This window comes from Schistocerca cancellata, chromosome 5 (genome assembly GCF_023864275.1).
Source record: "Schistocerca cancellata isolate TAMUIC-IGC-003103 chromosome 5, iqSchCanc2.1, whole genome shotgun sequence".
In the NCBI taxonomy this organism is placed as follows: Eukaryota; Metazoa; Arthropoda; class Insecta; order Orthoptera; family Acrididae; genus Schistocerca; species Schistocerca cancellata.
Genome location: NC_064630.1, coordinates 136,195,672 through 136,223,361, shown reverse-complemented (window position 1 = coordinate 136,223,361; position 27,690 = coordinate 136,195,672). Strand labels below are relative to the sequence as shown.

The 27,690-nt window shown below is 46.0% G+C and overlaps 1 protein-coding gene across 1 annotated transcript in view; it reads right to left on the bottom strand.

Moving 5' to 3' along the window:
- The window catches only part of LOC126188401 (uncharacterized), a 305,868-nt gene extending 281,194 nt beyond the window's left edge, over positions 1-24,674 (bottom strand). Inside the window, exons 1-3 of the mRNA XM_049930002.1 lie at positions 24,423-24,674; positions 17,346-17,495; positions 5,340-5,483 (exon numbers count right to left, since the gene is read on the bottom strand). Of these exons, the coding sequence (XP_049785959.1) occupies positions 5,340-5,483; positions 17,346-17,495; positions 24,423-24,674 (546 nt within the window). The remainder of the gene's footprint in view (positions 1-5,339; positions 5,484-17,345; positions 17,496-24,422) is intronic.
- Between the last annotated feature and the right edge of the window lie 3,016 nt (positions 24,675-27,690).

The following is a 27,690-nucleotide window of genomic DNA, read 5'->3' as shown; positions in this document are numbered from 1 at the left end:
TCAATTTATTATCCAATGGCTCCTATTAGTTGGTTACTTTTCCTTCAGTGACAGATAGGATATTTCTCCAAATGGGCATGTTGGGTTATATGGAACCTCAGAGTCCTGACGCACGTGTTCCTTGTTATTTAATGCGTTCTTATGATTCGCTCTCTTGTTAACCGAAAACTCTGACATTACCGTTTGAGGTATCACCATCACCGTAAAAGGAGACGTCGAACAGAGATACGAAATCTGTGACATCATCTATAGTAACCTGTTCTAGAAAAGTCAGTTAGAGTTCGAAGTAAGAGTTTAGCAACAGTCCGAAGGCAAAAAAGATTCTAAGGCTGGCGAATGAAAATGAAGAAACCAGAAACCTCCAAAGCACAGGCGACGACTCATCAAAAAATTACAATTTACTTCGAAGTGCGACTCCAGTGGCGATGATGTATCTTTCCATCCCGATGTATGATCTAAAATGGATTTCGTACCATCTACTGCACGAGAGACGAAAAAAGAGAGATCTGAGTGCTATGTGAGTGCACTTCGATTGTACTGGCGCTGACAAGGGAGATTATATTTGTGATTTCTGCAAATAAAATAAACTGAGTTGGCTTACTTAGTTGCAAAACTGTAGGCCTATTACGTATCGTGCAGGGTCGTTAGAATTAAATTTTCGCTACTTTAGAGGATCTCCACAAAAAAAACTTTGTGGAAGCAACTGTAAGGGCACGTGGAAGAGAAATAACGAATAAACCCTTGAAGAAAACACATTTTTAATTCCCAGATGAGAAGGTGACATTTCTTAATTGTTTACCAGGTTACAAACGTTGCTCACTGTGACGATCATCTGCACCTTCGACAGTCTGGAACCGCAGCAGAGATACCATTTCACAGCTGTTCGCAGCTCTTTGCGAAAGGTGGACTATGAAATGTTCAATTGTCGGACAAACCTTGTGCACTGCTTGAAGATCTCACACTGCGTGTAGCATTCTCAGCCATTGCAGCAGTAACGTCTTCAACAATTTGTGGCGCAGTTGGCCGTCGGCCTCTCCCAGGACCAATTCTCAAATCGCCAATTAATTCGAATTTCCGAATCATGTTCTTCAAACCTGGTGCGGTAAGAGGACCTCTGGCCATTCCTTTAAAGCGGCGATACTCGCGAAGAGCAACACCATTGCTGTTATTTTGATAAAGCAGCTTTACGAGTAATTCCCCTCTCACCTTGTTGAGACCCTTGCTGACTTTTTCCGACTGTAGTCCACACAGATGCTTGTGTTTCAGTCCTACGTCGGCGCACCTGTACGTAATGGCAAGTCATGACATTAACGCTACTAACGCAGCAAATGCTGCAGGACACAGTCAGAACATCATTCCTATAAAGTCGGATATCCATACAGTAATAAATGAATATCCATACAGTAAAATGTTTTCCGTCTAGTACAGGTTCAAGTAGCGAAAGTTTAATTATAACCACCCTGCATTACACATTACGTATTTACAGACTCCAGTTACATCTCTTTTTTTTTTTTGCCAGATGTAGTCTGTTCTCTACATTTTCAACTCTGTTTTCCATATTACGCGACTATGTCACATTACCCACAATTTGATCCTTTTTTATTTAATTTATTTAAAAAGAATAAATGTTTGAAAATACTTTTTTCAGAAGCTATTACAATAATCTACAATATGTACTCGTTTTTGGTATTTTAATCATTTATGTAGTAAATTACGATAAAAATGTAAATGGTACTCGATAATACCCAAATCTAGGGGTCGGGAGAACTGTCGGAACTATTAGACCTATGCAAAAGAAAAGGCTTGCAGCACGGATACTAGAATACAAGGTAGGAATTAATCGCAGGCGAGCTGTGAGGTGTGACGTCACCGTGAACCCTCGCGCCGCGCCGCAGCGCATTGGAGCTTATAGGCACACTGCGGGCACATATTTAACTTATACGCAGGTATGAATCTAATCGAGATTTCCAGGTTTTATTGTCTTATTATGCTATATGTATGACTATTTTCTTCTCTATTCGGTGAAACGCTGATGTATGCCTCCGAACTGCGCTTTTCTCGCATTTTGTTAGTAAGATTGCATTTCCAAAACACTAAGGCTTAAATCAGTATAAAACTACGTGGAACGATAAATTGCCCCAGCCTTCTTTTTAACAATGACTTCACTAAGAAGAGGATATTCCCATAAGTCTCTGACAAAAGCTGACGCTTTATATGCTAGGCAACGTAGAGTTGCAGCCTGTGCCGTGTCTTCAGATGACCAGTTAGTACACCGTCTTTTGTTGCTGACAGTGAGAAAAAGAGCCCTGAATCACTTTTTGAACACATTTTAATTTCATCTAACTGAGCCCCTCATCGAAAGAGGTGGTCTGCAAATCTGCATTCTTTTATCTAAGGTCTTTTATTTCTGTTTCCATAATTTCTAGTTGTTCGCGTAAGCACGCACTGTCGCATTTAAAAGTAATGTTTGTTTTCATGTTTACGTTTTGTTAAGTGGTAAAAAATGGTTCAAATGGCTCTGAGCACTATGGGACTTAACTTCTGAGGCCATCAGTCCTCTAGAACTAAGAACTACTTAAACCTAACTAACCTAAGGAGATCACACACATCCATGCCCGAGGCAGGATTCGCACCTGCGACCGTAGTGGTCGCGTGGTTCCAGACTGTAGCGTCTAGAACCGCTCGGCCACTCCGGCCGGCGTTAAGTGGTAATTTCTACATTAAGTTCGTAATTTATTTACTCGTAAAATATACTCTGAATCTTTACGGTAGCTTCGTCTTTGGGCCCGATTATTTCTCTCATTATTAGGGTCGTTACTACACCCTAAATCAACACTGGAGGATGAGTTGGAATAATCTTAAACTTGCGTTTCGAAGGGATATCAACGGTTGATTTTTCCCATCCTTTTCATAATTATAATGCGTGAAATGTATTGATCAGACACAAGTACCGTATTTTGAACTGAAAACGAATCTGCACGGTTACAAGAATTTATCTATTTTCGTTTCGTCTCATTGTTTTCAGGAAATATATGACACGTGTTTCCTAACTCATTTAGTTGTCTGTGTGGTTAGCACAACTGGCAATAGCGCAGCAAGCCTGTATTTTTTACTTACCAAGTTAATCTAAAAATCCATCAGTGCACTGATAATTACGATGTAGCTCTGAACTCAATCGCCATTAACTAATAAAAATTCACACTGCCGTGAACAGCCTTGTTTTCGCTCGTAAATTACTACAGAATATGCTATGGCAATGGAGAGCTACTGACCGCTTCTGCCGGCCGCTGTGGTCGAGTGGTTCTAGGCGCTTCAGCCCGGAACCACGAGGGTACTACGGTCCCATGTTCGAATCCTGCCTCGGGCAAGGATGTGTGTGATGTCCTAAGGTTAGTTAGCTTTAAGTAGTTCTAAGTCTAGGGGACAGATGACCTCTACATCTACGTCTACATTTATACTCCGCAAGCCACCCAACGGTGTGTGGTGGAGGGCACTTTACGTGCCACTCTCATTACCTCCCTTTTCTGTTCCAATCGCGTACGGTTCGCGGGAAGAACGACTGCCGGAAAGCCTCCGAGCGCGCTCGAATCTCTCTAATTTTACATTCGTGATCTCCTCGGAAGGTAGAAGTAGGGGGAAGCAATATATTCGATACCTCAACCAGAAACGCACCCTCTCGAAACCTGGCGAGCAAGCTACACCGCGATGCAGAGCGCCTCTCTTGCAGAGTCTGCCACTTGAATTTGCTAAACATCTCCGTAACACTATCACGCTTATCAAATAACCCTGTGACGAAACGCGCCGCTCTTCTTTGGATCTTCTCTATCTCCTCCGTCAAGCCGATCTGGTATGGTTCCCACACTGATGAGCAATACTCAAGTATAGGTCGAACGAGTGTTTTGTAAGCCACCTCCTTTGTTGATGGACTACATTTTCTAAGGACTCTCCCAATGAATCTCAACCTGGCACTCGCCTTACCAACAATTAATTTTATATGATCATTCCACTTCAAATCGTTCCGCACGTATACTGCCAGATATTTTACAGAAGTAATTGCTACCAGTGTTTGTTCCACTATCATATAATCATACAATAAAGGATCCTTCTTTCTATGTATTTTCAATACATTACATTTGTCTATGTTAAGGGTCAGTTGCCACTCCCTGCACCAAGTGCCTATCCGCTGCAGATCTTCCTTCATTTCGCTGCAATTTTCTAATGCTGCAACTTCTCTGAATTCTACAGCATCATCCGCGAAAAGCGGCATGGAACTTCCGACACTATCTACTAGGTCTTTTATACATATTGTGAAAAGCAATGATCCCATTACACTCCCCTGTGGCACGCCAGAGGTTACTTTAACGTCTGTAGATGTCTCTCCACTGAGAACAACATGCTGTGTTCTGTTTGCTAAAAACTCTTCAATCCAGCCACACAGCCGGCCGGAGTGGCCGTGCGGTTCTAGGCGCTACAATCTGGAACCGAGCGACCGCTACGGTCGCAGGTAAGAATGCTGCCTCGGGCATGGATGTGTGTGATGTCCTTAGGTTAGTTAGGTTTAATTAGTTCTAAGTTCTAGGCGACTGATGACCTCAGAAGTTAAGTCGCATAGTGCTGTGAGCCATTTTTGAACCAGCCACACAGCTGGTCTGTTATTCCGTAGGCTCTTACTTTGTTTATAAGGCGGCAGTGCGGAACTGTACCGAACGCCTTCCGGAAGTCAAGGAAAATGGCATCTACCAGGGATCCGGTATCTAATATTTTCTGGGTATCATGAACAAATAAAGCGAGTTGGGTCTCACGCGATCGCTGTTTTCGGATTCTGTGTTGATTCCTACAGAGTAGAATCTGGGTTTTTCAGAAACGACATGATATGCGAGCAAAAAACCTCAGATGTTAAGTCCCATAGTGCTCAAGGCCATTTGAACCATTTGCTTGACCGCTGGTTGGGTTCACTCTAACCCCAGCGGCGGGGGTTGCTACTGCGGAGACACTTCGTCATCCTTACCGTGTCTTCTACTCTCCGTGGCTAGCAGTACGTGAGTAGAATCAAAACACAGAAAGACAAGCGTGGCGTGGAACAGACTTTAATGCGGCGAGTACAGTGGTCACGACAGGAGACACCCCCGGCGCCGCTTACGCGCCTCGGTCTCGACGCGGGCGGCTGCGGGCTGTCGGGGCGGCGGCGGCGGAGGACGAGCCGGAGGGTGAGGAGGCGGGGGTGGTGGAGGGGGAGGGGGTGGCGGCGGCGGCAGGGCGTCGCCGGCGGCGCGCGGCGAGGGCGGCGCCAGCAGCGCGGAGGCGCCCCTGGTGGGCGGCGCGGCGATGGCGGCGGCGGCGGGCAGCGGCGGCGGGGGCGCGGCGCGCACCAGCCACGCGTGCTGCGACAGCCGGTCGGCCGACCAGCGCTCCGCCGGCAGGCGCGCCATCAGCCCGCGCAGCACCTCCTCCGACACCGCCTCCAGGCTGCTCGGGAACGTCACCTGCCGCCACGCGAGCTCTTCTGTCACTGGCCGCGCACAGTCGCACAGGAGAACACGGCAAGTGCCGTAACCAGATTTCCCAGGAACTTGGCCTTGACGGAGTCAATATACACTGAAGCTCCAAAAAACTGTTGTAGGCACGCGCATTCATATACAGGGATATGTAAATACAGTCCTGGAAATTGAAATAAGAACACCGTGAATTCATTGTCCCAGGAAGGGGAAACTTTATTGACACATTCCTGGGGTCAGATACATCACATGATCACACTGACAGAACCACAGGCACATAGACACAGGCAACAGAGCATGCACAATGTCGGCACTAGTACAGTGTATATCCACCTTTCGCAGCAATGCAGGCTGCTATTCTCCCATGGAGACGATCGTAGAGATGCTGGATGTAGTCCTGTGGAACGGCTTGCCATGCCATTTCCACCTGGCGCCTCAGTTGGACCAGCGTTCGTGCTGGACGTGCAGACCGCCTGAGACGACGCTTCATCCAGTCCCAAACATGCTCCATGGGGGACAGATCCGGAGATCTTGCTGGCCAGGGTAGTTGACTTACACCTTCTAGAGCACGTTGGGTGGCACGGGATACATGCGGACGTGCATTGTCCTGTTGGAACAGCAAGTTCCCTTGCCGGTCTAGGAATGGTAGAACGATGGGTTCGACGACGGTTTGGATGTACCGTGCACTATTCAGTGTCCCCTCGACGATCACCAGTGGTGTACGGCCAGTGTAGGAGATCGCTCCCCACACCATGATGCCGGGTGTTGGCCCTGTGTGCCTCGGTCGTATGCAGTCCTCATTGTGGCGCTCACCTGCACGGCGCCAAACACGCATACGACCATCATTGGCACCAAGGCAGAAGCGACTCTCATCGCTGAAGACGACACGTCTCCATTCGTCCCTCCATTCACGCCTGTCGCGACACCACTGGAGGCGGGCTGCACGATGTTGGGGCGTGAGCGGAAGACGGCCTAACGGTGTGCGGGACCGTAGCCCAGCTTCATGGAGACGGTTGCGAATGGTCCTCGCCGATACCCCAGGAGCAACAGTGTCCCTAATTTGCTGGGAAGTGGCGGTGCGGTCCCCTACGGCACTGCGTAGGATCCTACGGTCTTGGCGTGCATCCGTGCGTCGCTGCGGTCCGGTCCCAGGCCGACGGGCACGTGCACCTTCCGCCGACCACTGGCGACAACATCGATGTACTGTGGAGACCTCACGCCCCACATGTTGAGCAATTCGGCGGTACGTCCACCCGGCCTCCCGCATGCCCACTAAACGCCCTCGCTCAAAGTCCGTCAACTGCACATACGGTTCACGTCCACGCTGTCGCGGCATGCTACCAGTGCTAAAGACTGCGATGGAGCTCCGTATGCCACGGCAAACTGGCTGACACTGACGGCGGCGGTGCACAAATGCTGCGCAGCTAGCGCCATTCGACGGCCAAACACCGCGGTTCCTGGTGTGTCCGCTGTGCCGTGCGTGTGATCATTGCTTGTACAGCCCTCTCGCAGTGTCCGGAGCAAGTATGGTGGGTCTGACACACCGGTGTCAATGTGTTTTTTTCCATTTCCAGGAGTGTAGGTAGAACACGGCGCTGCGCGTATATAAGACAACAAGTGTCTGGCGCAGTTGTTAGATCGGTTACTGCTGCTACAGTGGCAGGTAATTAAGATTTAAGTGAGTTTGAACGTGTTATAGTCGTTGCACGAGGATGGGGATGTGCCATTTGTCTGGCGCGCTGCGTATCCGGCACTATCGACAGCGACTTGTATTTCTGTTTCCGTCTGGTTCGGCCTGCGCAGGCGCTGAGGCGGCTGCTGCCCTCTGGAGCGTTTTCCGCGGGGGGCCGCGCGCGCTCGGCTCGGCAGTTGGATTCGTACCGAGCTGGTGGTATTTTCCCTTCCGCCCCGGCACGGAGGTGTGGTGTCGTTGTTGGCGGGCCTCGTTGATTTGGGCGTTGGGCAGTGTGGCGTGTTGGTGATGTGGTGTAGTCGACAACTGATGCATTCCCGCACGCAATCGCTCGAGGTTCTCAGCCTCTGAAAAGGGTGCCACGATATCGCTTGGGTTTCCGCACCCAGGAGTTGTAAGGACTGCAGGGCAGGCTCTCTGTGTGTTTGCTCTGTCCGGTCTGCGTGGCGGGGTTCGTTTCACCTTACTTCAGCTGTTGTTTATATTTTCTGCGTGATTCCGTTTTAGCCGGAGTCTGGGTGTCGAGTTTTCTGCTGGTGTGTTCCCAGTCGTCGCCCCTGTTTTCCCGCCCGGGGGCAGCCGTATCTGTTGGTGGGAATTATTTGGCAGTGTGTGTTTTGCGTGGACCCGATGTGCTCACGCGCCCTGATTCTGAGTTGAAATTACTGTGGACAGGCTGGCTCGGATGCTGGAGCGTGTGTTATTGGTTTTCTGGCATGCTGGGGACGGCGCGCGCCTGTTCCGTTTGTGATGTGGCAGCAGTCTGATATTTTTATGTGTGCTTGTTAAGTTGCTAGCAACTGCTTTTAGCCTTGTGCTTACTAATTTTTATTTAAATTGCTGGGCATTGTCATTTGTCTGTTCTTTTACCTTTATTTATTTGTAGTGTCAATTAAGCCTAAGACGATGTCCAAGGTGCTAGCAATTGATTTTAACCTCGTGTGTACTTAATCCTATTTAAATTCTTGGGCATTGGCATTTGCTTGTTCTTTTACTCTTATTTATTTGTTGTGCCAGTTAGCCCTAAGATGATGTCAGACCTTGGTATCTGTCAACCTTATTTTGGCTACCAGCGCTCAGATGTAATATTGCCGCGCCTATCGCGGATTTGTCATTAATTGAGAGCCTTTTATACTGTATTTTTAGTAGTAGGTTTGGCAAGTGCACTTGCGTATGGTATTTATTGTGTGTCCCCCCCCCCCTTCTTGTAAACTGATTTTGGCAAGATTGCTAGGTGGCCTGTGTTATTACCTATGTAAGTTTGCCGGCTGCTGTAGTCGTAATGTGTTTTGACCGGCAAGCGGCCCACGTTGGCGAGAGTTTGAATGTGTTTTGCGCTGTTGATGTTGTGCTTTGCCGTACATATATTTAGTCATGTACGTGTTGTTGTGTTAAGCATTTTAGGGCATTTTTAATTGAGATACCTGTTGGAAATTTTATCACTCTTTTAAAGAAGGTATAGGAAGGAGTAACTTCAACTGAAAATTTAATTGTAAATTATACATTTGTGCTTCACATTTAAAAATTTAACAGTCTTAGGTGAAAGTATATAGTTTAATGCACAATGATTATTTGTCAATGTATCAAATTGTAAACAGTTTTGAAGTTTCTCTGTTTACCTGTGGTATATAACATTTTTATTACCTCGTATTGTAAGCAGCTTGTTTTGTTTGTGTCACTGTAGTTTGTAAGCCATAGTGTAATTTATTACAATTAATTAATTGTTTTGGGGAAATAAACCTTGAATTGTATGTCCCCTTTTCATTAACCGAATCCCATCCAAATCGTCCGCTCAGGGGATTTTCCCGTATGACCATTTCACGAGTGTACCGTTCAAAATGGTTCAAATGGCTCTGAGCACTATGGGACTTAACAGCTGTGGTCATCAGTCCCCTAGAACTTAGAACTACTTAAACCTAACTAACCTAAGGACATCACACACATCCATGCCCGAGGCAGGATTCGAACCTGCGACCGTAGCAGTCGCGCGGTTCCGGACTGCGCGCCTAGAACCGCGGGACCACCGCGGCCGGCGGGTGTACCGTGAATATCAGGAATCTGGCAAAACATCAAATCTCCGACAATGCTGCGGCCGGAGAAAGATGCTGCAAGAACGGAACCAACGACGACTGAAGAGAATAGTTCAACGTGTCAGAAGTGCAACCCTTCCGCAAATTGCTGCAGATTTCAGTGCTGGACCACCAACAAGTGTCAGCGTGCGAACCATTCAACGAAACATCATCGGTATGGGCTTTCGGAGCCAAAGGTCCTCTCGTGTACCCTTGATGATTGCACGACACAAAGCTTTACGCGTTGCCTAGGCCCGCCAACACCGACATTAGCCTGTTGATGACTGGAAACATGTTGCCTGGCCGGACGACTCTCGTTTCAAATTGTATAGCGTGGATGGATGTGTACGGGTATGGAGATAACTCATGAATCCATGGACCCTGCATAACAGCAGGGGGCTGTTCAAGCTGGTGAAGGCTCTGTAATAGTGTGGGACGTGTGCAGCTGGAGTGATATGTGACCCTTGATACGTCTACAAACGACTCTGACAGGTGCCACGTACGTAAGCATGCTGTCTGATCACCTGCATCCATTTCTGTCCGTTGCACATTCCGACGGACTTGGGCAATTCCAGAAAGACAATGCGACACCACGCACGTCCAGAATTGCTACAGAGTGGCTCCAGGAACACTTCCTCTGGCCACCAAACTCCCCACACATGAATATTAATGAGCATATCTGGGATGCCAAGCAACGTGCTGTTCAGAAGAGATCTTCACCCCTTCGTACTTTTGCGGATTGATGGACAGCCCTGCTGGTGTCAATTCCCTTCAGCACTATTTCAGACATTAGTCGAGTCCACGCCACGTCGTGTTGCGGTACTTCTGCGCGCTCTCGGGGGGCCCTACACGACATTAGGCAGGCGTACCAGTTCCTTTGCCTCTTTGGTGTCCGTGATACTCCACCGTTTTTTTTTTTCAGAAATGACCGCCAAAGTTTTCGAGGTATTTTCCGCTACTTCACATGCGTTTTACCGCTCGGTATCCTCAGACGAAATGGTGGCACAGCGGTTAGCGCCGCGGCTTCTTAATTTTTTTCCCCATTTTCGAAACCCGATTATTACTTTCATTTTTTTCTTTCATTTATATACCTATTTAAATACCTATGTCTGTAGAAGATTACTACACGAATGTTTTACAATGTATATTGTATAATGTTGTCCTTATTAATCTACTAATTTTATGTCAGAGGAAGGAATTAAAAACAAAATGAAAATAAAAAGGAAAGAAAATTTGAAATTGTTTTCGGTGCAAGTTTTGTAGTGTATCTTGATTCATAATCAACTGCAAGTGGCAATTTATGGAAAAGCGGTCCGTTATGCGTGGTTTGCCACGGAGTTATTGCCAACGCGTGAAATCTTCAGCAGTGTTATGGACGTATCTTTCCCGAGTGAGATTCAGACGAAGAAATGTCGCTGTGCCAAACTGTCCTTCGCGTGATGCTCGTGGTCTTCGGAATATCCATGTTTCGGATGTTTCTACGATCGGTACCATCCAAGGGAATGCAACAAATCTTCCTGAAGATTAAACATAAGAACAAAATATAACAATTAATATAAGAACGTATATAAGAATGAAATATAAGAATACGAGACTTAAAAAGATTGTGACCCCTGAAAATACCATATACACATATATTATATAATAAATTTGTAGGCCTAATACTTATTGTAAAACCCAGTTGTAATTTTACAGTCAATGTAACGTTATTGTATCCTCTAACGTGGTAAGAAACGTTCGTGTAGCAACCATTTACGTAGATGGGTAGAAAAATAAAAATATATAAAATAAATAAAAGCAAGAATCGGGTTTCGAATGCGGGATGCAAAACTGGAAGTCCGTGAGCTAGCCACTGTGCCACAATTTCGGCTGAGATCAGCGCGCGCTAAAAGGCATGTGAAATATCTCGAAAATCTGAGCGTCGTTTTCTCAGAGACGGTCGAGTATCTACGGACAAGCCGAGACAAGTGTTCGCTCATTTTGGTTCCTCTTCCACTGACCGAAGTTTCTGGGAAATTGTGTTAGGGCACTTGCCGTGCTCTCCTCGTCAGACTAGAGCACTACAAGCGCTTACTCGATCCGCGTAGCGTTCTAGCGGTGGCTGTACGCGAGAGAGGGAGCTTGCCAGCAATTGCCGAAGATGACCGACACCACCTTGCCGGGTGGCGTAAGCGCTTCCATAGCCACGTGGATGCGCAAATGCCGCAAAGCTGCAGTGTCCGCAGGTTGATGCCCTTCTGCTGCACTAGCGCTGCTGCTTTATGACTAGCAAACCGTCATGTTCCCTTAGCCGTGTGGAAAGGATCAAGCACATACGTAACTGCGCGCTTCACAGGCACACACGCGCAAGCGTTCTGCGCAATCGTGCTTGGGCATGTGCAGGATAAATTTGCAGAAGCCTCAGGACTGTACAAGCTGCTTGACGCGTGACTGAATTTCAGTTATGCAAAGTTGTGTGGTAAGTTCCTATGGGACCAAACTGCTAAGGTCATCGGTCCCTAGGCTTACACAACTTAATCTAACTTACTCTAAGGACAAAACCCATGCCCAAGGGAGGACTCGAACTACCGACGGGGTGAGCCGCGCGAACCGTGGCAAGGCGCCTTAGACATGGCGGCGCAGGCTTGTGTATGCATATAAGTGGCAGCATGCTTGAACGTATGTATCACGAACAGGGAGGCAGCTGCAATCATTCGGCAGTAATTTGATTTTTTTAAACCCGTTAAATGACATTTTGTACAAAGATCAAATAACAGCTGTGTATTTCATGTGTTCACAACTCCTTGCCGTCACGAAAATCGCAGTGTTGCTCTTATCCTTTAATGTGACGTAATGGCATTCCTGATGACTGCATCTTTCTTTTAAATCAAAGGCGTAACGATGACAGAAGGTTCAAATACGATGGCTTGCTCAAAAGCAATATCTCCGGATTCGAAAATTCTTCAACCATATTAAATAAAACGAACGCTATTAACATAGAAGGGGTCGGTTGGTAGGACATGTTCTGAGGCATCAAGGGATCACCAATTTAGTATTGCAGGGCAGCGTGGAGGGTAAAAATCGTAGAGGGAGACCAAGAGATGAATACACTAAGCAGATTCAGAAGGATGTAGGCTGCAGTAGGTAATGGGAGATGTAGAAGCTTGCACAGGATAAGAGTAGCATGGAGTGCTGCATCAAACCAGTCTCAGGACTGAAGACCACAACAACAACAACAACAACAACAATAACATTCACATTCTAAAAAAAAAAATGGTTCAAATGGCTCTGAGCACTATGCGACTCAACATCTTAGGTCATAAGTCCCCTAGAACTTAGAACTACTTAAACCTAACTAACCTAAGGACATCACACACACCCATGCCCGAGGCAGGATTTGAACCTGCGACCGTAGCAGTCCCGCGGTTCCGGACTGCAGCGCCAGAACCGCTAGACCACCGCGGCCGGCACATTCACATTCTACACCTTTATTCGCCGTGTCTACATATTTGTCAACATAGCTTGCAACGAACACATTTCTCCCAACAAGAGACCAGTTTGTTGATACCGTCATTGCAGAATGTTTGACTGCCTTGACGGAGCCCGCTGTGGCCGAGCGGTTCTAGGCGCTTCAGTCCGGAACCACGCTACTGCTACGGTCGCAGGTTCGAATCCTGCCCCGGGCATGGATGTGTGTGATGTCGGTAGGTTAGTTGGGTTTAAGTAGTTCTAAGTCTAGGGGAGTTTTAAGTCCCATAGTGCTCAGAGCCATTTGAACCATTTGAATTTGACGGAGCTACTACCTCATATCTGCTTGCACTGATTCATCGCTATCAAAATGAAATCGTCGAAAGTGTTCTTTAAGTTTTGAAAATACATGAAAATCGGTTGGGGCCAAGTCGGGACTGTATAGAGGATGATCGATGACACTGAACCCAAGGCTTCGGATTGTTGCAGCGCTCGTGTTTGGTCTGGTATGCTGGAGGAGTGGATGCTCTATGTGCAGACGAACGCTTCGAATTCAAAACTCGATTGCAGCACGCTGTTTCTCAGGCGCCAAGATAGTTACTTTCTCCCCGCCGTGTTACACGTTACAATTCGGAGCCCTCTAGCGGCTGCAAATGTGTAGACACGAAGAATAAAGATGTAGAATGTTTATACCATTCATTTTATTTATAAAGCTTCTTAGAATTTCTACACAAAAGACACGGAGGCTACAGTTCGTACATTCGTCCATTCAGCCTGAGTTAAACATGCCAGGTCACTGACTAATCATGCTTTAATCCACAAATTATGTTTCCTTTTTTTTTCCTACAGAAGCAAATAAGCTGCCAAAGGCAGCACATCGTCGACTGAACTCGACATATTTCTGTTACAAACTGATGCTTGTAGGAGCACCGAGGCTGTAGAGCATATATTATTACCACCAACTTTCAAATCGCACAATGATCACCACTCAAAGATAAGGGAAATAAGAGCTCGTACTAAGGCGTTCAGACAGTCGTTTTTCCCTCGCGCGATCCGCAAGTGGAACAGAGGGGGAGAAATATGACTTTGGCGCGAATTGTACCCTCCGCCACATACCGCTTGGTGGCTAGCGGAGTATATATGTAGATGTAGATGCAAATGCTCGTGCCATATGGAAGCGAGTGCGTGCTTGCGAAAAGCGCTAGTGCGAGGGTACCTGTCAAGCATGCAGTTACGTGTGTGGCCACCTTTCGATCGAACTCGCCAAGTGCTCGCCCATTCGCAACGGTGAAAGACTGAACCTCGTGCATAGTGAGTAATGGAAAACGATTGCCGCTGACTCGCCCTGCCGCTGGGATGCAGTGCTCTAGCTCAGACACAGCACAGCAGACACTATTTATTTACAATAGTAATCCTCAGAACTCTACGACCGTTTAAGCCTGAAATACAAGCACACTGGAGAAAACGTGTCACACAGCTCTGTGGTCATATGATAGAGATAGCATGTCGTCGACTTGCACACTATCTGGTGCGGTCGGCTGTCACCTGAGCACAGATGTATGTGACTAATGTTTTCTGCGTGTGCTTATATTTCAGACTTAAACGATATTACATATTCTTTCCGGACGTCCTCTATATTACACGATCCTTTTTTCCGAGGACAGCCTACACAGAATCTGAAGCGGCGTTTAAAAAGCGCCAGTCCACGCAAATTAACAAGCTCTCGTTGAAAGATACATAATAGGATTACGTAGTAGGATTTACTAAAGCTGCAGTTCGTCATGTTGCGACTGTAAAAGGAAAAGAAGATTAATGCTCCGATTGTCTCTCTGCTTTACCCATTACAAGATTGGAAGGTACCATATCGTCTTAGACCCTATATTTACTGGACTTTTTTTTTTATTCTTTCTTTCGGTCCCTACTATCGCCTCTGAAAGTTGCCAACCCTGCAGTCTTAGCAACAACAGTACAGGTACATGTATTCCACTGTCAAAGGTATCAGAACGGTTTTCGCTTAGAATTTTCGACTCGGTCTTTTCGAGGTCAGGGTCCCTTACCTCAAATTAATACATTTACTCTTTTTCGTCATGCCTGAAAGTATGTTACATCAAAACCGAATCACTCTAAACGGAGTGGTCAGAAACAGCCTGGAAAGCTTGTAAGGGTGTTTAAGGGAAGGTTGTTCTTGTTAAGAAAAACAAATTCGATACGTTGTACCGTTTCCGAGCTATTTAACACTAAATTTAGCCTATCAGGGCTTTGCGCGCGCAGATTCGAGTGGCCCTTGTAACATCCACGAGATAAATTTTAGCTACAGTACGACGAGAGGAAATTATGCCTCTAACAGTTATAAACATTATCTACCCGACATATAGAAAAACAGTACACTAAAACAAAACGATGATAAATATTAATTATTTATATAATATTTTATGATTAATTGGACATATCGATGGGTATCATACAAAGACAATGATTAAATTCCTTTTATGATCTGCGTTCGTCTTCCTTTGTTTTTACCTTTATTTGGTTGGCTTTTGTAGGTTGCGGACGCAAGACGCATATCAAACTGAGGTCTGTTAAGAAATTGTAATTATGTTTTAATTATTACTTGAGAATAGAGTTCATTAATATTATAAACATGAGTGAATAATTATTTGTAACTTTAATTCCTCTCTCAATAAACATTATCTGTGTTAATTATTTCTTTCCGCTGCAAGGAGCGCAGCCATTGACGATAGCGATTTGCATCGCATTTTTATCTGTGTTTCTTAAGAAAGTATCAAAGGTTTCTTTGATGAAAGTTAGTCTAAATAGTGCACAATATAAAAGTAAAGTTTAATAAGCCTTAATTCAAATACTTATCCTGTTAAAAGGAAATTTACTCTAACAATAAAAAGTCTCTGTCTATTGTCTGCCGCCATCGTAACAATTATCTCAGCGGCAAATTCAAATTACGCAACTCTGCAGACATAAATGCCGAAAGTAATAAAAATGTTTAAAAATAAATGCACACCGGTGGTCCCGAACTCATTTTAATGAAAATAATTCGAATCAGATTGGTTCTTTAAAAACAGTGCACATAGCACTTTTCTTGCTGATGTATGGAGCCGAAATTAATTACGCACGAGTTGCGAAGAATATTGTTTCAGGTAACATACGTCAGTGTTGTGAGCGGCTGATATTCGGCGGTTTTAATGATCATTTTGCTGAAGATAGCTGTTTCCATCATAATCAATAATCTGTCGTATGAACTGTGATTTTAGTGACACACAACTTACAGACAACACTTTAACACAACGTTTATTATGATTTCTTTAGCAACTTGACCAAATCTTTAGCCGGGAGAAAAAAAAATTATTTTGTAATTTCTCACTGTAACGAAATAATATTATCATTTTCATTTACAAATTAGTTAAATACCAAACCACTGAATAATACAGCGAACGCCACACCCTACAGATGCAGTTAGTGTCAACTGCTCTCTCAGCGTAGGAGACAGCGCACGAGACTGCTCAGTCTTTGGCTTGGGTTCGATCCTTACTACCGTCCCATGCCCAATATTTGCGTCACTCTCTTGTTCCGTTTTAGGAAACCAAACGAAGAATACTTTTGTCGACACCGTCTCTGGCGGATCGCATGAATTTGTGTGCGCGACGGCCTGACTGGCTAATTTCAGTGCTAATTAATTCGAAAACGGCGCAAAGTATCAAATTTTTTTTCTTAATAATTATTGCTCACAGCACAACACCCCTGTAACACCCATAAAAGCATTTTCAGACAGTTTTGGAGCACTCTTCTTGCACGAAAAAAAACGTTCCTCCGAAGACTAACTATAGTACAGGTTTCGAGTAGAATTATTCGAGAACTCTGTAGGGGCCGAATATCAGGAGATAATTGTAAACAAGAACACCAAATATCGTGCTTTAAGACGAATATCAGGATAAAATTGTAAACAAGAACAGGAAATATCGTGCTTTATCAATGGGAAGAAAGAGTGTCTAATTACGATCGGTATTTTTAAGGTTTTAATTCTCACTCCTCACTTGGAAACAAACAGTGTTATGCCTCCAGAATGAGATTTTCACTCTGCAGCGGAGTGTGCGCTGATATGAAACTTCCTGGCAGATTAAAACTGTGTGCCGGACCGAGACTCGAACTCGGGACCTTTCCACTAGTACCTCGTCTCCTACTTTCCAAACTTCACAAAAGCTCTCCTGGCGGAAGTGAAGCTGTGAGGACGGCGCGTGAGTCGTGCTTGGGTAGCTCAAATGGTAGAGCACTTGTCCGCGAAAGGCAAGAGGTCCCGAGTTCGAGTCTCGGTCCGGCACACAGTTTTAATATGCCAGGAAGTTTCAGTGTTGTGCCTCTTTTTTGTTCGTTAACGAGCAAATGTCTGCAGCCGTAATACACGTTGAAATCGCGACACCATAGAACCGCAGAGGTGACAAAACTAAATAGCGCACCTCACTGATAAAGCGGAGATTGCATCTCTAGCGGCGTATTGCGAAACTGCGGCGCGTGGATTCCAGTGTGTACCAGAACTGCAGACCCGAACCTCCAAACAAACAAAAAATTTTTGTTGCTGATAATTAAAACAATTACCACCGCTCGTATGTCGTAACGCGCTGTGAGTTTCACCTGGTAGTGGGCGATGCGCGTCTGCAGCTGGTAGACACTGGTGCAACCCTCCAGGAAGGGGTGGACGCCCAGCAGCATGCAGTACAGCGTCACGCCGCAGCTCCACACGTCCAGCTTGAAGCCTGAGAACGACGGCTCGCAGTTCGCCACCTCCACCGCCAAAAGCTCACGTCAGTACAATGTACAGAAAAGGCCCAGTCTAGTAGTACATCGCGACTTTCATTTAACAGATACGTTAATTTTCCTCAGTCAGCAGTAGCATTTAATACGAACTAGCAGAGCAGCGCAACACCAAAGTGAACTCAGAGGAATCTTACAAGGATTCACGGACGAATGTGTCGAAATATCACACGCAAGTATAACTGAGAATTATTTTTAAAATGTCCTCCCTCTACAGTTTTATGCACGTTCCATTAAAATATTTGGTTCATAAAAATATTAAATTGTAATTAGATGAGGTGTTGATTTTCAACTATAAATGACAATGTAAGGTATTATAGGTTTATTATAAATGATTGAAGCGCTTTCACGTATTTGCTGTAGCTATATTATTTGACATATTGTCACTGGGCTTGTCACACATGTAGGAAAACACTGATTCTGGAGATATCAAGTCGATAATCGAGTTCATATCACGTTCGGAGCAGCATATCCCTATCAGTCTGTTCAAAATCACTGCTGGTGCGAGCTCGCAGTTCTGGTAGCTTTATTGGTAGGAAGAGGCGTAAACACTGAATCTTTCACGCAACCGCACACAAAAAAGTAGCAAGGGGTTACGTCGGGAGAGCGTGGACGCCATGACATGAATTGCCGATAATCAACCCCAACACGGCTCATCCATCGGTTTCTCAATTTCCTGTTTAACAATTCACGAAAATTCACGAACATCATGTTGGACGTGGGGTGGAGCACCATCCTATTGGTTGGTCCATACCGTCTTCTCCAGTCTTGGCATCAGCTAATTTTCCAGCATGCCCAGATAGACGCGTCCTGTAATGTTTTTTTTTTTTCAGAAAAAAGACTGTAAACTTTAAACCGTACGTTTTGTTGAATCTCGAAACTGCTGCACGATAGCGGGGAGGGAGGGGTTCTCTTTCCCCCTCAGATTCGCGCATCGTACCTCTTCACAGTGACATTCACAGGAAATGTTGCTTCAGCACTGAAGACAAGTTTTTCATAAAAACCATCCCCTTCTACAAGCTGTTGCAACTGTGCCCAAAATTCAAAGCGTCTGACCGTCATCGGGAGTCAGGACTTGTACAAAGTGCGACCGGTAAGGCTTCAGTTGTTTCCTTAGTATCTTCCGAACTGTCGGTTACGGTATGTTCAGCTTTTGCTTTTTCTGTTCGTAGTCTTCTGAGGGCTACGTACGAAACTCGCCCGCATGCAGTCAACTGTTTCTTCACTCACTTCCGGAAAACCTGTTATTTCCCCCCTTTCAGAAGAATCCCGAAGTTGTATACAGCGCATACTATCGCTGAATGGAGTTGGCAGTTGGTAGACCTTTGGTGAATACTACTACGGCAGACTGATGTGAATGCATTTCCAGCACGACATATACTTTCTAGGCGCCTGTCGCCATATTGTCGAACTGCTGCCTGCTGCGCTCTAGTGTCAGAAATCTGTGACAGTTCAAAACTTTTTAAGATCTTCTATAGGAGTGTTGAGTTTGGTAACAATTTGTCAATTAATATAGATACAGTGCACTTAAAAGATCGCTTCGAACATTTAAAATAAACCTGTACTGAAGGTACACAAAGAAGAGTAACACGAATGGTGGCGGGTTTATTTGATCCAAGAAAGAGCGTTACGGAGATGCTAAGAACCACTGAAGTGGCGGATACTTGTAGAGAGACGCACACTATCCTGTGAAGGACTGCTTATAAACTTTCAAGAGAAGAGAAGAATCTAGAAACGTACTACAATGCTTCACGCTCCTGTAAAGATCGCGAACGGGATTACCGCGCAGACAGAGGCTTTTACGCAATCATTCCTCCCGCGCACCACACGCAAATGGAACTGGCACCCAATGACATGCACTTAACAGTGTCTTGCATAGTATAGATGTATATAAATGCAGCAGATGTCGCTTTACACTTGTAAATGACTGTATTGTTTTTAGTAAAAAGCCAAAAGAAAGCAAAGAGTAGGCAACAGGTAGATACATGATCTTCACCTGATACGTGCCATCTACTCGTCAGCCTGGACAATAGTCAGTATATTGTTTCCTATTGCGTATAAATTAAAGAACACGTTTGTCGATGAAACTGATTAAACTCTGCCAAGGAATACAACAGTGACGTGCATTGGTGTTCTGACTGCTCATAACACCTGCGCGTTGAGACTTGAATGATTTATTTAATCCTTCTTCTGAATTGAAGCAAGCAAAGCCAAGCTCCGCGTTCTGGCCCAGACGGGCCAATCGGGACCGGCTAACCGCCCTGTCATCCTCTGTGCAGGGGCGTGGGGCCAGTACACCGATATACAGGGTGTTACAAAAAGGTACGGCCAAACTTTCAGGAAACATTCCTCACACACAAAGAAAATATGTTATGTGGACATGTGTCCGGAAACGCTTACTTTCCATGTTAGAGATCATTTTATTACTTCTCTTCAAAATGGTTCAAATGGCTCTGAGCACTATGGGACTTAACATCTATGGTCATTAGTCCCCTAGAATTTAGAACTACTTAAACCTAACTAACCTAAGGCCATCACACAACACCCAGTCATCACGAGGTAGAGAAAATCCTTGACCCCGCCGGGAATCGAACCCGGGAACCCGGGCGTGGGAAGCGAGAACGCTACCGCACGACGACGAGCTGCGGACTACTTCTCTTCCAATCACATTAATCATGGAATGGAAACACACAGCAACATAACGTACCAGCGTGACTTCAAACACTTTGTTACAGGAAATGTTCAAAATGTCCTCCGTTAGCGAGGATACTTGCATCCACCCTCCGTCGCATGGAATCCCTGACGCGCTGATGCAGCCCTGGAGAATGGCGTATTGTATCACAGCCGTCCACAATACGAGCACGAAGAGTCTCTACATTTGGTACCGGGGTTGCCTAGACAAGAGCTTTCAAATGCCCCCATAAATGAAAGTCAAGAGGGTTGAGGTCGGGAGAGCGTGGAGGCCATGGAATTGGTCCGCCTCTACCAATCCATCGGTCACCGAATCTGTTGTTGAGAAGCGTACGAACATTTCGTTTCCACGACGAAACTGTCTTTCGAAATCTGGCAGAAAACTCAAAGAGATTCTGTTCGTATATGCAGGGTGTTACAAAAAGGTACCGCCAAACTTTCAGGAAACATTCCTCACACACAAAGAAAGAAAATACGTTATGCGGACATGTGTCCGGAAACGCTTACTTTCCATGTTAGAGCTCATTTTATTACTTCTCTTCCAATCACATTAATCATGGAATGGAAACACACAGCAACATAACGTACCAGCGTGACTTCAAACACTTTGTTACAGGAAATGTTCAAAATGTCCTCCGTTAGCGAGGATACTTGCATCCACCCTCCGTCGCATGGAATCCCTGACGCGCTGATGCAGCCCTGGAGAATGGCGTATTGTATCACAGCCGTCCACAATACGAGCACGAAGAGTCTCTACATTTGGTACCGGGGTTGCCTAGACAAGAGCTTTCAAATGCCCCCATAAATGAAAGTCAAGAGGGTTGAGGTCGGGAGAGCGTGGAGGCCATGGAATTGGTCCGCCTCTACCAATCCATCGGTCACCGAATCTGTTGTTGAGAAGCGTACGAACACTTCGACTGAAATGTGCAGGAGCTCCATCGTGCATGAACCACATGTTGTGTCGTACTTGTAAAGGCACATGTTCTAGCAACACAGGTAGAGTATCCCGAATGAAATCATGATAACGTGCTCCATTGAGCGCAGGTGGACTAAAGTAAAATGCTCTAACATGGAAATTAAGCGTTTCCGGACACATGCCCACATCACATCTTTTCTTTATTTGTGTGTGAGGAATGTTTCCTGAAAGTTTGGCCGTACCTTTTTGTAACTCCCTGGATATACAATGCAACAGTTCATCAAGGTACCATTTAAACATATACAAATGATTGTTGGTTAAACAAATATATTAGAAAAACATGAAATACAACAAAATATAACATATTCTGTCTTCTTTTTTTTCGATGCATGAGATCGTGGATAAGGGTGTTGGATCACGTGACGGGTCGGTATGGCACACCCCAACTTTGCGGGGGGTCAAGGAAGATGCTGCGGAGATAACCGGCAAAAGTTTGTCGGTAAGATGGTTTTAGGGTGAGGGTGCTACGCGCGGTTACAACTTTGTACCAGAAGTCAAGGACTTTATGCGGACCACTCTGAAAGAGCTATTCTAAAGCCTGTCATCGAAACGAGATGAGTGTATGGTGCTTAGCGAGACGGTAGTGAAATGTCTGGAGCAAAAACAAGAAATCTGGGGTTACCGTCGTTGGCGGGGCACGGAGGTAAAAGCCCACTATTCGTTGGAGGAGGAGCCATACGTTTCGTTTGAGGGGGCAAGTAAGACGGTGCTCGTCGGTGTCTTCGAGGTGACAGTCAGGGCAGAGTGGGGAGGTGGCCAGTCCCATGCGATGAAGTCGACTATTAGTCGGGAATTTGCCATAGACTAAAACATACCAGAGTGCAGACGACGGTAAAAAGGGTGCATGCACACACCCCCAAGCCATTCGCCAGTTACTGTCAGGGTGCTGTAGCACCATGGGGTCGCAAGGGTTGGACAGCATAAACAAACGATAATAATCTTTTGTACGGGGAGGACGCGTGACTGGAAGATCGGCCCCAAACGTAGCTGAGTTCTATGAAACACTTGGCGACGTGGTACAATAATGGAGAAATAGGTGCAACATTGATCGGTAGATCGAGAGAAGCTGGTCGGAGGATATCTAAGGGACTGCGAGTTAAGGACGGGACCGGCCCCCGCCAGTGCCGCAACATAGTATGGACAAAGCGTGCAGAAGATCGTGCCCGCACGTTGACGAGTCCGAGGCCACCTTGTGCAGGATGCATGACAGAGTGTTGTAGCGGACTTTGAAAAGTTCCCCTGCTGACACGAAATATCCAAAGGCTGATTGGATGCGGCGGCCAAGGAGTAACGGCACTGGGAGGATCTGGGCGACGTGTACCAGTTTAGGGGCGACATACATGTTGACACAGGACACACATTGGAGTTGGTTTAAGTTACGGTGCACTTGTCCGCGGACATGGTGCCGAATCGACTGCAAAGCCGCTGGTAAGCGAGGGCCACTGTGCGGTGTGTGGAGCTCGTAAATTATATACCCAAGTAACGAAATTGAAATGATGAGGACAACACAAACACCCAGGAGGCAGGTGAAAATCCCTGACCCCGCCGGGAATCGAACCCGGGACCCCGTGCTCTGGAATCGAGAACGCGGTCTTTGAGCTAAGGAGGCTGCCTCTTGTGAATTGCATCGGCAATTAATGGTAACTGACCCTTGTAGGGCAAAATAAAATTTTCAAAAGGGTACATATACTCACAAAATTCCCTAGTATGGAACCTAATTGCAAATGATTAAGAATAGCCTCCAATACTTAAGTCATTCTATGTGTTGAATGATAGAGACTTGTTTTGAATTCCTCCGCGGCCATTCCGCATTTGGTTTCCTACAGCATTTCAATTTAATTCATTGAGTACTCTTTCAATAAGACCCTGAACTACTTTTAACCCTTTCCTGAACGGTATGAGCTGTCGTTACGCCGCCAATCAGCTCCGTTTCGACAAAATGTTAAATCATCGAGCATCAGTGTCAAAAGTGAAACTGCTCTTCGTAACTGATTCATACAAGCGTTGCTGCACAAAAATGTCTCTGACCTAAACTCTTCCACAAAACGTGCTCCACTGACTACGAACTGTTGTTCACGCTCGTGGCGGCTCTTCAACTCAAGCCGTTTCCTTTGTCCGGTACGCTTAGACCCAGTTCACACGATCCTCGCAACGACACGCAACCCTTTGTTCAGTAACGCTGTTCGCGATGCCCCCTGTGTAACAGGTCACACGAGCGCCAGAGTGACGCAAGGTTTCCCTCTTCTGTAGCTCAACATCTTGTCACCGAGCATAGGTAACGGACGTGTCCTAAACGAAGTGAGCCATTTGCATCTGAATTCTGCATAGAAATAACTTAAAAACTGAATTTTTTCTGCGAACTTAAAAAACAAAGTTTCGCGCTGTGTCACGCCCACACGGAGAAGCGTCCACAGCTGCGTGGTCATGCCCCGTGCAATTCTTTGGGGCTGTTTAATTACACAGTAATTAATGCTATATACATGTTTACCATTCCAATGACACTAATAAAAGGCCTATTGCACAGTTAATCAACAAGTTGAAAAACTTAATCGGCAAATGTATAGGCCCACATAATATAAATTTTCCTCGGTCACCTGAACCCAACGATGTCTTACCTACGTTAGGGATCATCTAATGGCGAAGGCGATACGCACTGACCAGCAAAATTAAGAAAGCCACACGATGAGGTAAAGCTGTAAGGCCCGGGCCCGTTGCATTCACATTTGGGCTGAAGGTTGCATTCAAATTTCGGCTGCAGACACGCCTTCGGTAGGTAGACGCGTATTCTCGCGATGTCTCGGTGACAGACTACATAGCATCATCACCATGGAGGCCTCGCCGCCCTGCCGGTCCAAAGCCGCAAGAACCATCTTCACTGTCGCCGCCACCCCCCCTCCCCCCTCCCGCCGCCCTCCCGCTCTGGCCGGCCGTGGTGACCGAGAGGTTCTAGGCGCTTCAGACCGCACCCGCGCGACTGCTACGGCGCGGCTATATAAGCACGGCAATGACAACCACACGACAGTCATCCACTTGACAATGGCATAGTAGATCTCTGCCGAAAGCTCGTGGGCAGTAAACCACTTGACGCGGCTTGAAACCCGAGAATGATTTATTAACATAAAGAAGTTATTGAACTCAACAGCGCTCGGAAATCATCTAATCTTTATGTTTTATTGGAACTGTGGGGTACTGATGTTCAGGTAGCCTGGTGAGACGAGGGAGCGGCTCACCTCTGGCGGCTGGAAGGCGGGCGAGCCCTCGCTGCGCGTGCAGGTGTCGCCCTGCGAGAAGAGCGGCAGCGCCTCGGCGACGCCGAAGTCGGCCAGCGTGAGGCGGCCGTCGGGCGCGAGCAGCAGGTTGGCGGGCTTGATGTCCTTGTGCACGATGGCGCGCGCCTGCAGGTAGCACACGGCCGCGCACAGCTGGCGCAGGTAGGCGCGCGCCTGCCACGCCGCCAGCCTGAGCACGCGACCCCCGTTCATCTTCCACGTTACGGCAATTCACAGGGGAAGTCACCGAACGGAACGTCAAAACGTGCGTTCCAAATGGCGGCATTCACTCAGGACGTCAACGGAACGGAACGTCAACGTTAAGGATTCTCACGAAGAAAGGGTTGATGTAGGTGGTTGTGTGAGACGGTTGCGTCGACAGCTGACAATTACCACCGCACTCACTCTCATTATAGTAGTGGATTTCGTGCGTTTACGTCTTCTTAATATTTATTTATTTATTTACCTATTTTTTATTGTTTCCCTTCGTTTGATGACTTTTGTTAAGATTCAGTCAGTGTGTATATTTTAAAACGCTTTTGTTAGATCGCTTTCTTATCTCTCTTCTCCTTTCTTCTTTATCGTCGCCTTGTCCCACGTCACGTAGGGTCGGCGTTGCTCTTCTGGATCCTTCTCCTCCATAGTACTCTATCCATTGTCTCTTCCTTCTTCCATCCTTTCTCCCTTAGGTCCCCGGATATCTTATCCCTCCACCTCATCTTTGGTCTTCCTCTCCTTCTCTCACCTTCAGTCTTTATATCTTCAACTCTGTTTCCGACATACTCTTCCCCTTTTCTCTGTAAGTGTCCGTACCACCTTAGTCTGCTCTCTTGTATCTTTTTCCCCATGGGTTCCACTTTCACAGCTCCTCTAACAAATTCATTTCTAATCCTGTCCTTCCTTGTTACTCCACACATCCACATCAGCATCCTCATTTCCGCCACTTCCTTTCCTGAGCTACTGTGATTGGCCATATCTCTGCGCCGTATATCATAGCAGTCCTTACCACCGACTTGTACACTTTCCCTTTCAACTCAGTGCTCACCTTCTTGTCACACAAAACTCCACTCATTCTCCTCCAGTTGTTCTAACCGCAATTTATTCGTGTTTATCTCGCTTTCCAGTCCTCCGTCCCTCTGTATGTACGACCCCAGGTATTTAAATTTGCAGACCGATTTCAGCTCATCATCCTGGATCTTGCAAGACCTCATCTGCACATTCTTCAGTGCTAAATATTCTGACTTTGTCCTGCTAATTTTCATCCCTCTTTCTTCTAGTGCCTTCCTCCAATCCTCCAGCTTTTCCTCAAGTCTGTCGATGCTCTGCTCACAAAGAACCACATCAACCGCAAACATCATATTCCACGGCGCTTCCTTCTTCACATCTTTCACCAGCACATCCATAATCAGGTCAAAGAGGTAGGGACTAAGCGCAGACCCTTCATGTAACCCTACTTTTACTGGAAACTCCTTTGTCATGCCCACACTACTTGTCACTTCTGTCATTGCTCCTCTGTACATTTCCTTCACTAACCCCACGTAATTCTCTGGCACGCACTGCTCTCTCATGCTTCTCCCTTCGGACTCTGCCACATGCTTTCTCCAAGTCAATGGAAGTCATACGTAGATCGGCTTCTAGCTCCCCGTATCTCTCCACTATCCGCCTTAAAGCATGTATTGCATCAGTCGTTCCTCTTCTAGGCATGAACCCAAGCTGTTCTTTACACACCACAGCCCCCTTGCGTAATTTTTCTTATCTCTCTGGTCGGTACAAATTTTGCAAAGTATTGCAAACTAATTGCCCAATGACCTACAGACTTGCAATTTTACATATAGCTTAGAATAGAATGACAATTAAATATTAACTCGCTTTCTTGTCCGTCTGCTCGATCTAGGTACATGGTAAGTGCTCTTGCTTGCACGAGCAATTACTATATATATATATATATATATATATATATATATATATATATATATATATATTTATTTATTTATTTATTATATATATATATTTATTTATTTATTTATTTATTGACGTTTATACTTAACATCAGAATATGTTTATGATCTGAAGATTGCACTGACCGAAACCAGTAAACATGAATTGTACAATTTATGTGATCAAGATCTACCATTGCTAGTGCCTTAATTCTGTTATCACATTCAGACTTTCTGACTTTCTGTATCACAGATGGTACTTCAGACGCTCAGACGGTTCGGTACTGACCTAAGCGGTGGCGACGTTGTGTTAACGTCCCGTATAGTGTGAACACACCAACAATTTGACAGTGACGTGGTCTTATGGCCCAGTCTGCTCTGTTCTGTTCTGTTGACGTCCAGAGTGGATCGCCGTTTACTGATAAGGCGATCTGCTTTCAGGCACGTTGTTGGATGTAAAGGCATAAGAAAGGGTTTTGAATATTATGAGTTAGAGGCGACGTGTGGTCGGGCGTGTGTGTTTTGAAACTAGTACAGGGCGACATGTATTGCTCGCCAAAGCGAACGGCAGAATCGTCATAGAAGCAGTTTGGGAGGCTGGAAGGAAACGTAATCGTGGGCAGGCTGATAACATCATTAAAATAATGAGGAGAAAGAAGGGACAGTGTGAGCGAGAATGCTACGAAACGTGCAAGCAGTAGCGAGGAAGACGTACATGATGGAGGGTGCAGTAGAATTCAAGCACACTGCTGCCCATTAAAACCGAGCAGTAACGGGAAGGATAGAAAATAATGGAATTTCACTAACTGTGAGCATACAGTACAGTAGGAAGAACACATGATTAAATCTGTAGGAGATTTACGGTTATACAGACAGCGAAATTTAGTAGACAGAGTTGCAAGTCTGGCAGCAACAATGCTTCTAACCCAGCTGGGTACAGAGTCTACCTCAGGTAGGAGCAGAGTTGTGGGTATGTCTTCCACGCTGTTTCAGTTCTATGCTAGAGTTCACCAAACGTTGTATCTAGCAAATGGCAAAGTTACTTAGAACACTGTGTTGTGGGTACTGGCTGATATCACATTGCAGGGTACGTTTATGCTGCAACCTCGCTGTTCGTACACCGCCAGCGTGGCCCGCCGATGATGAAACAAGCCAACTGTCGTGCTGCTCGCACTGATCCGTAGGGATCAGGCTGGTTTCTGTTTCGAGCTGCGACCATCTGCCTACGTCTCGAGACCACGCGGCTACGCCGCTGCAGGACAAATACTCACAGCGAGCAGCGATGTGCCTGC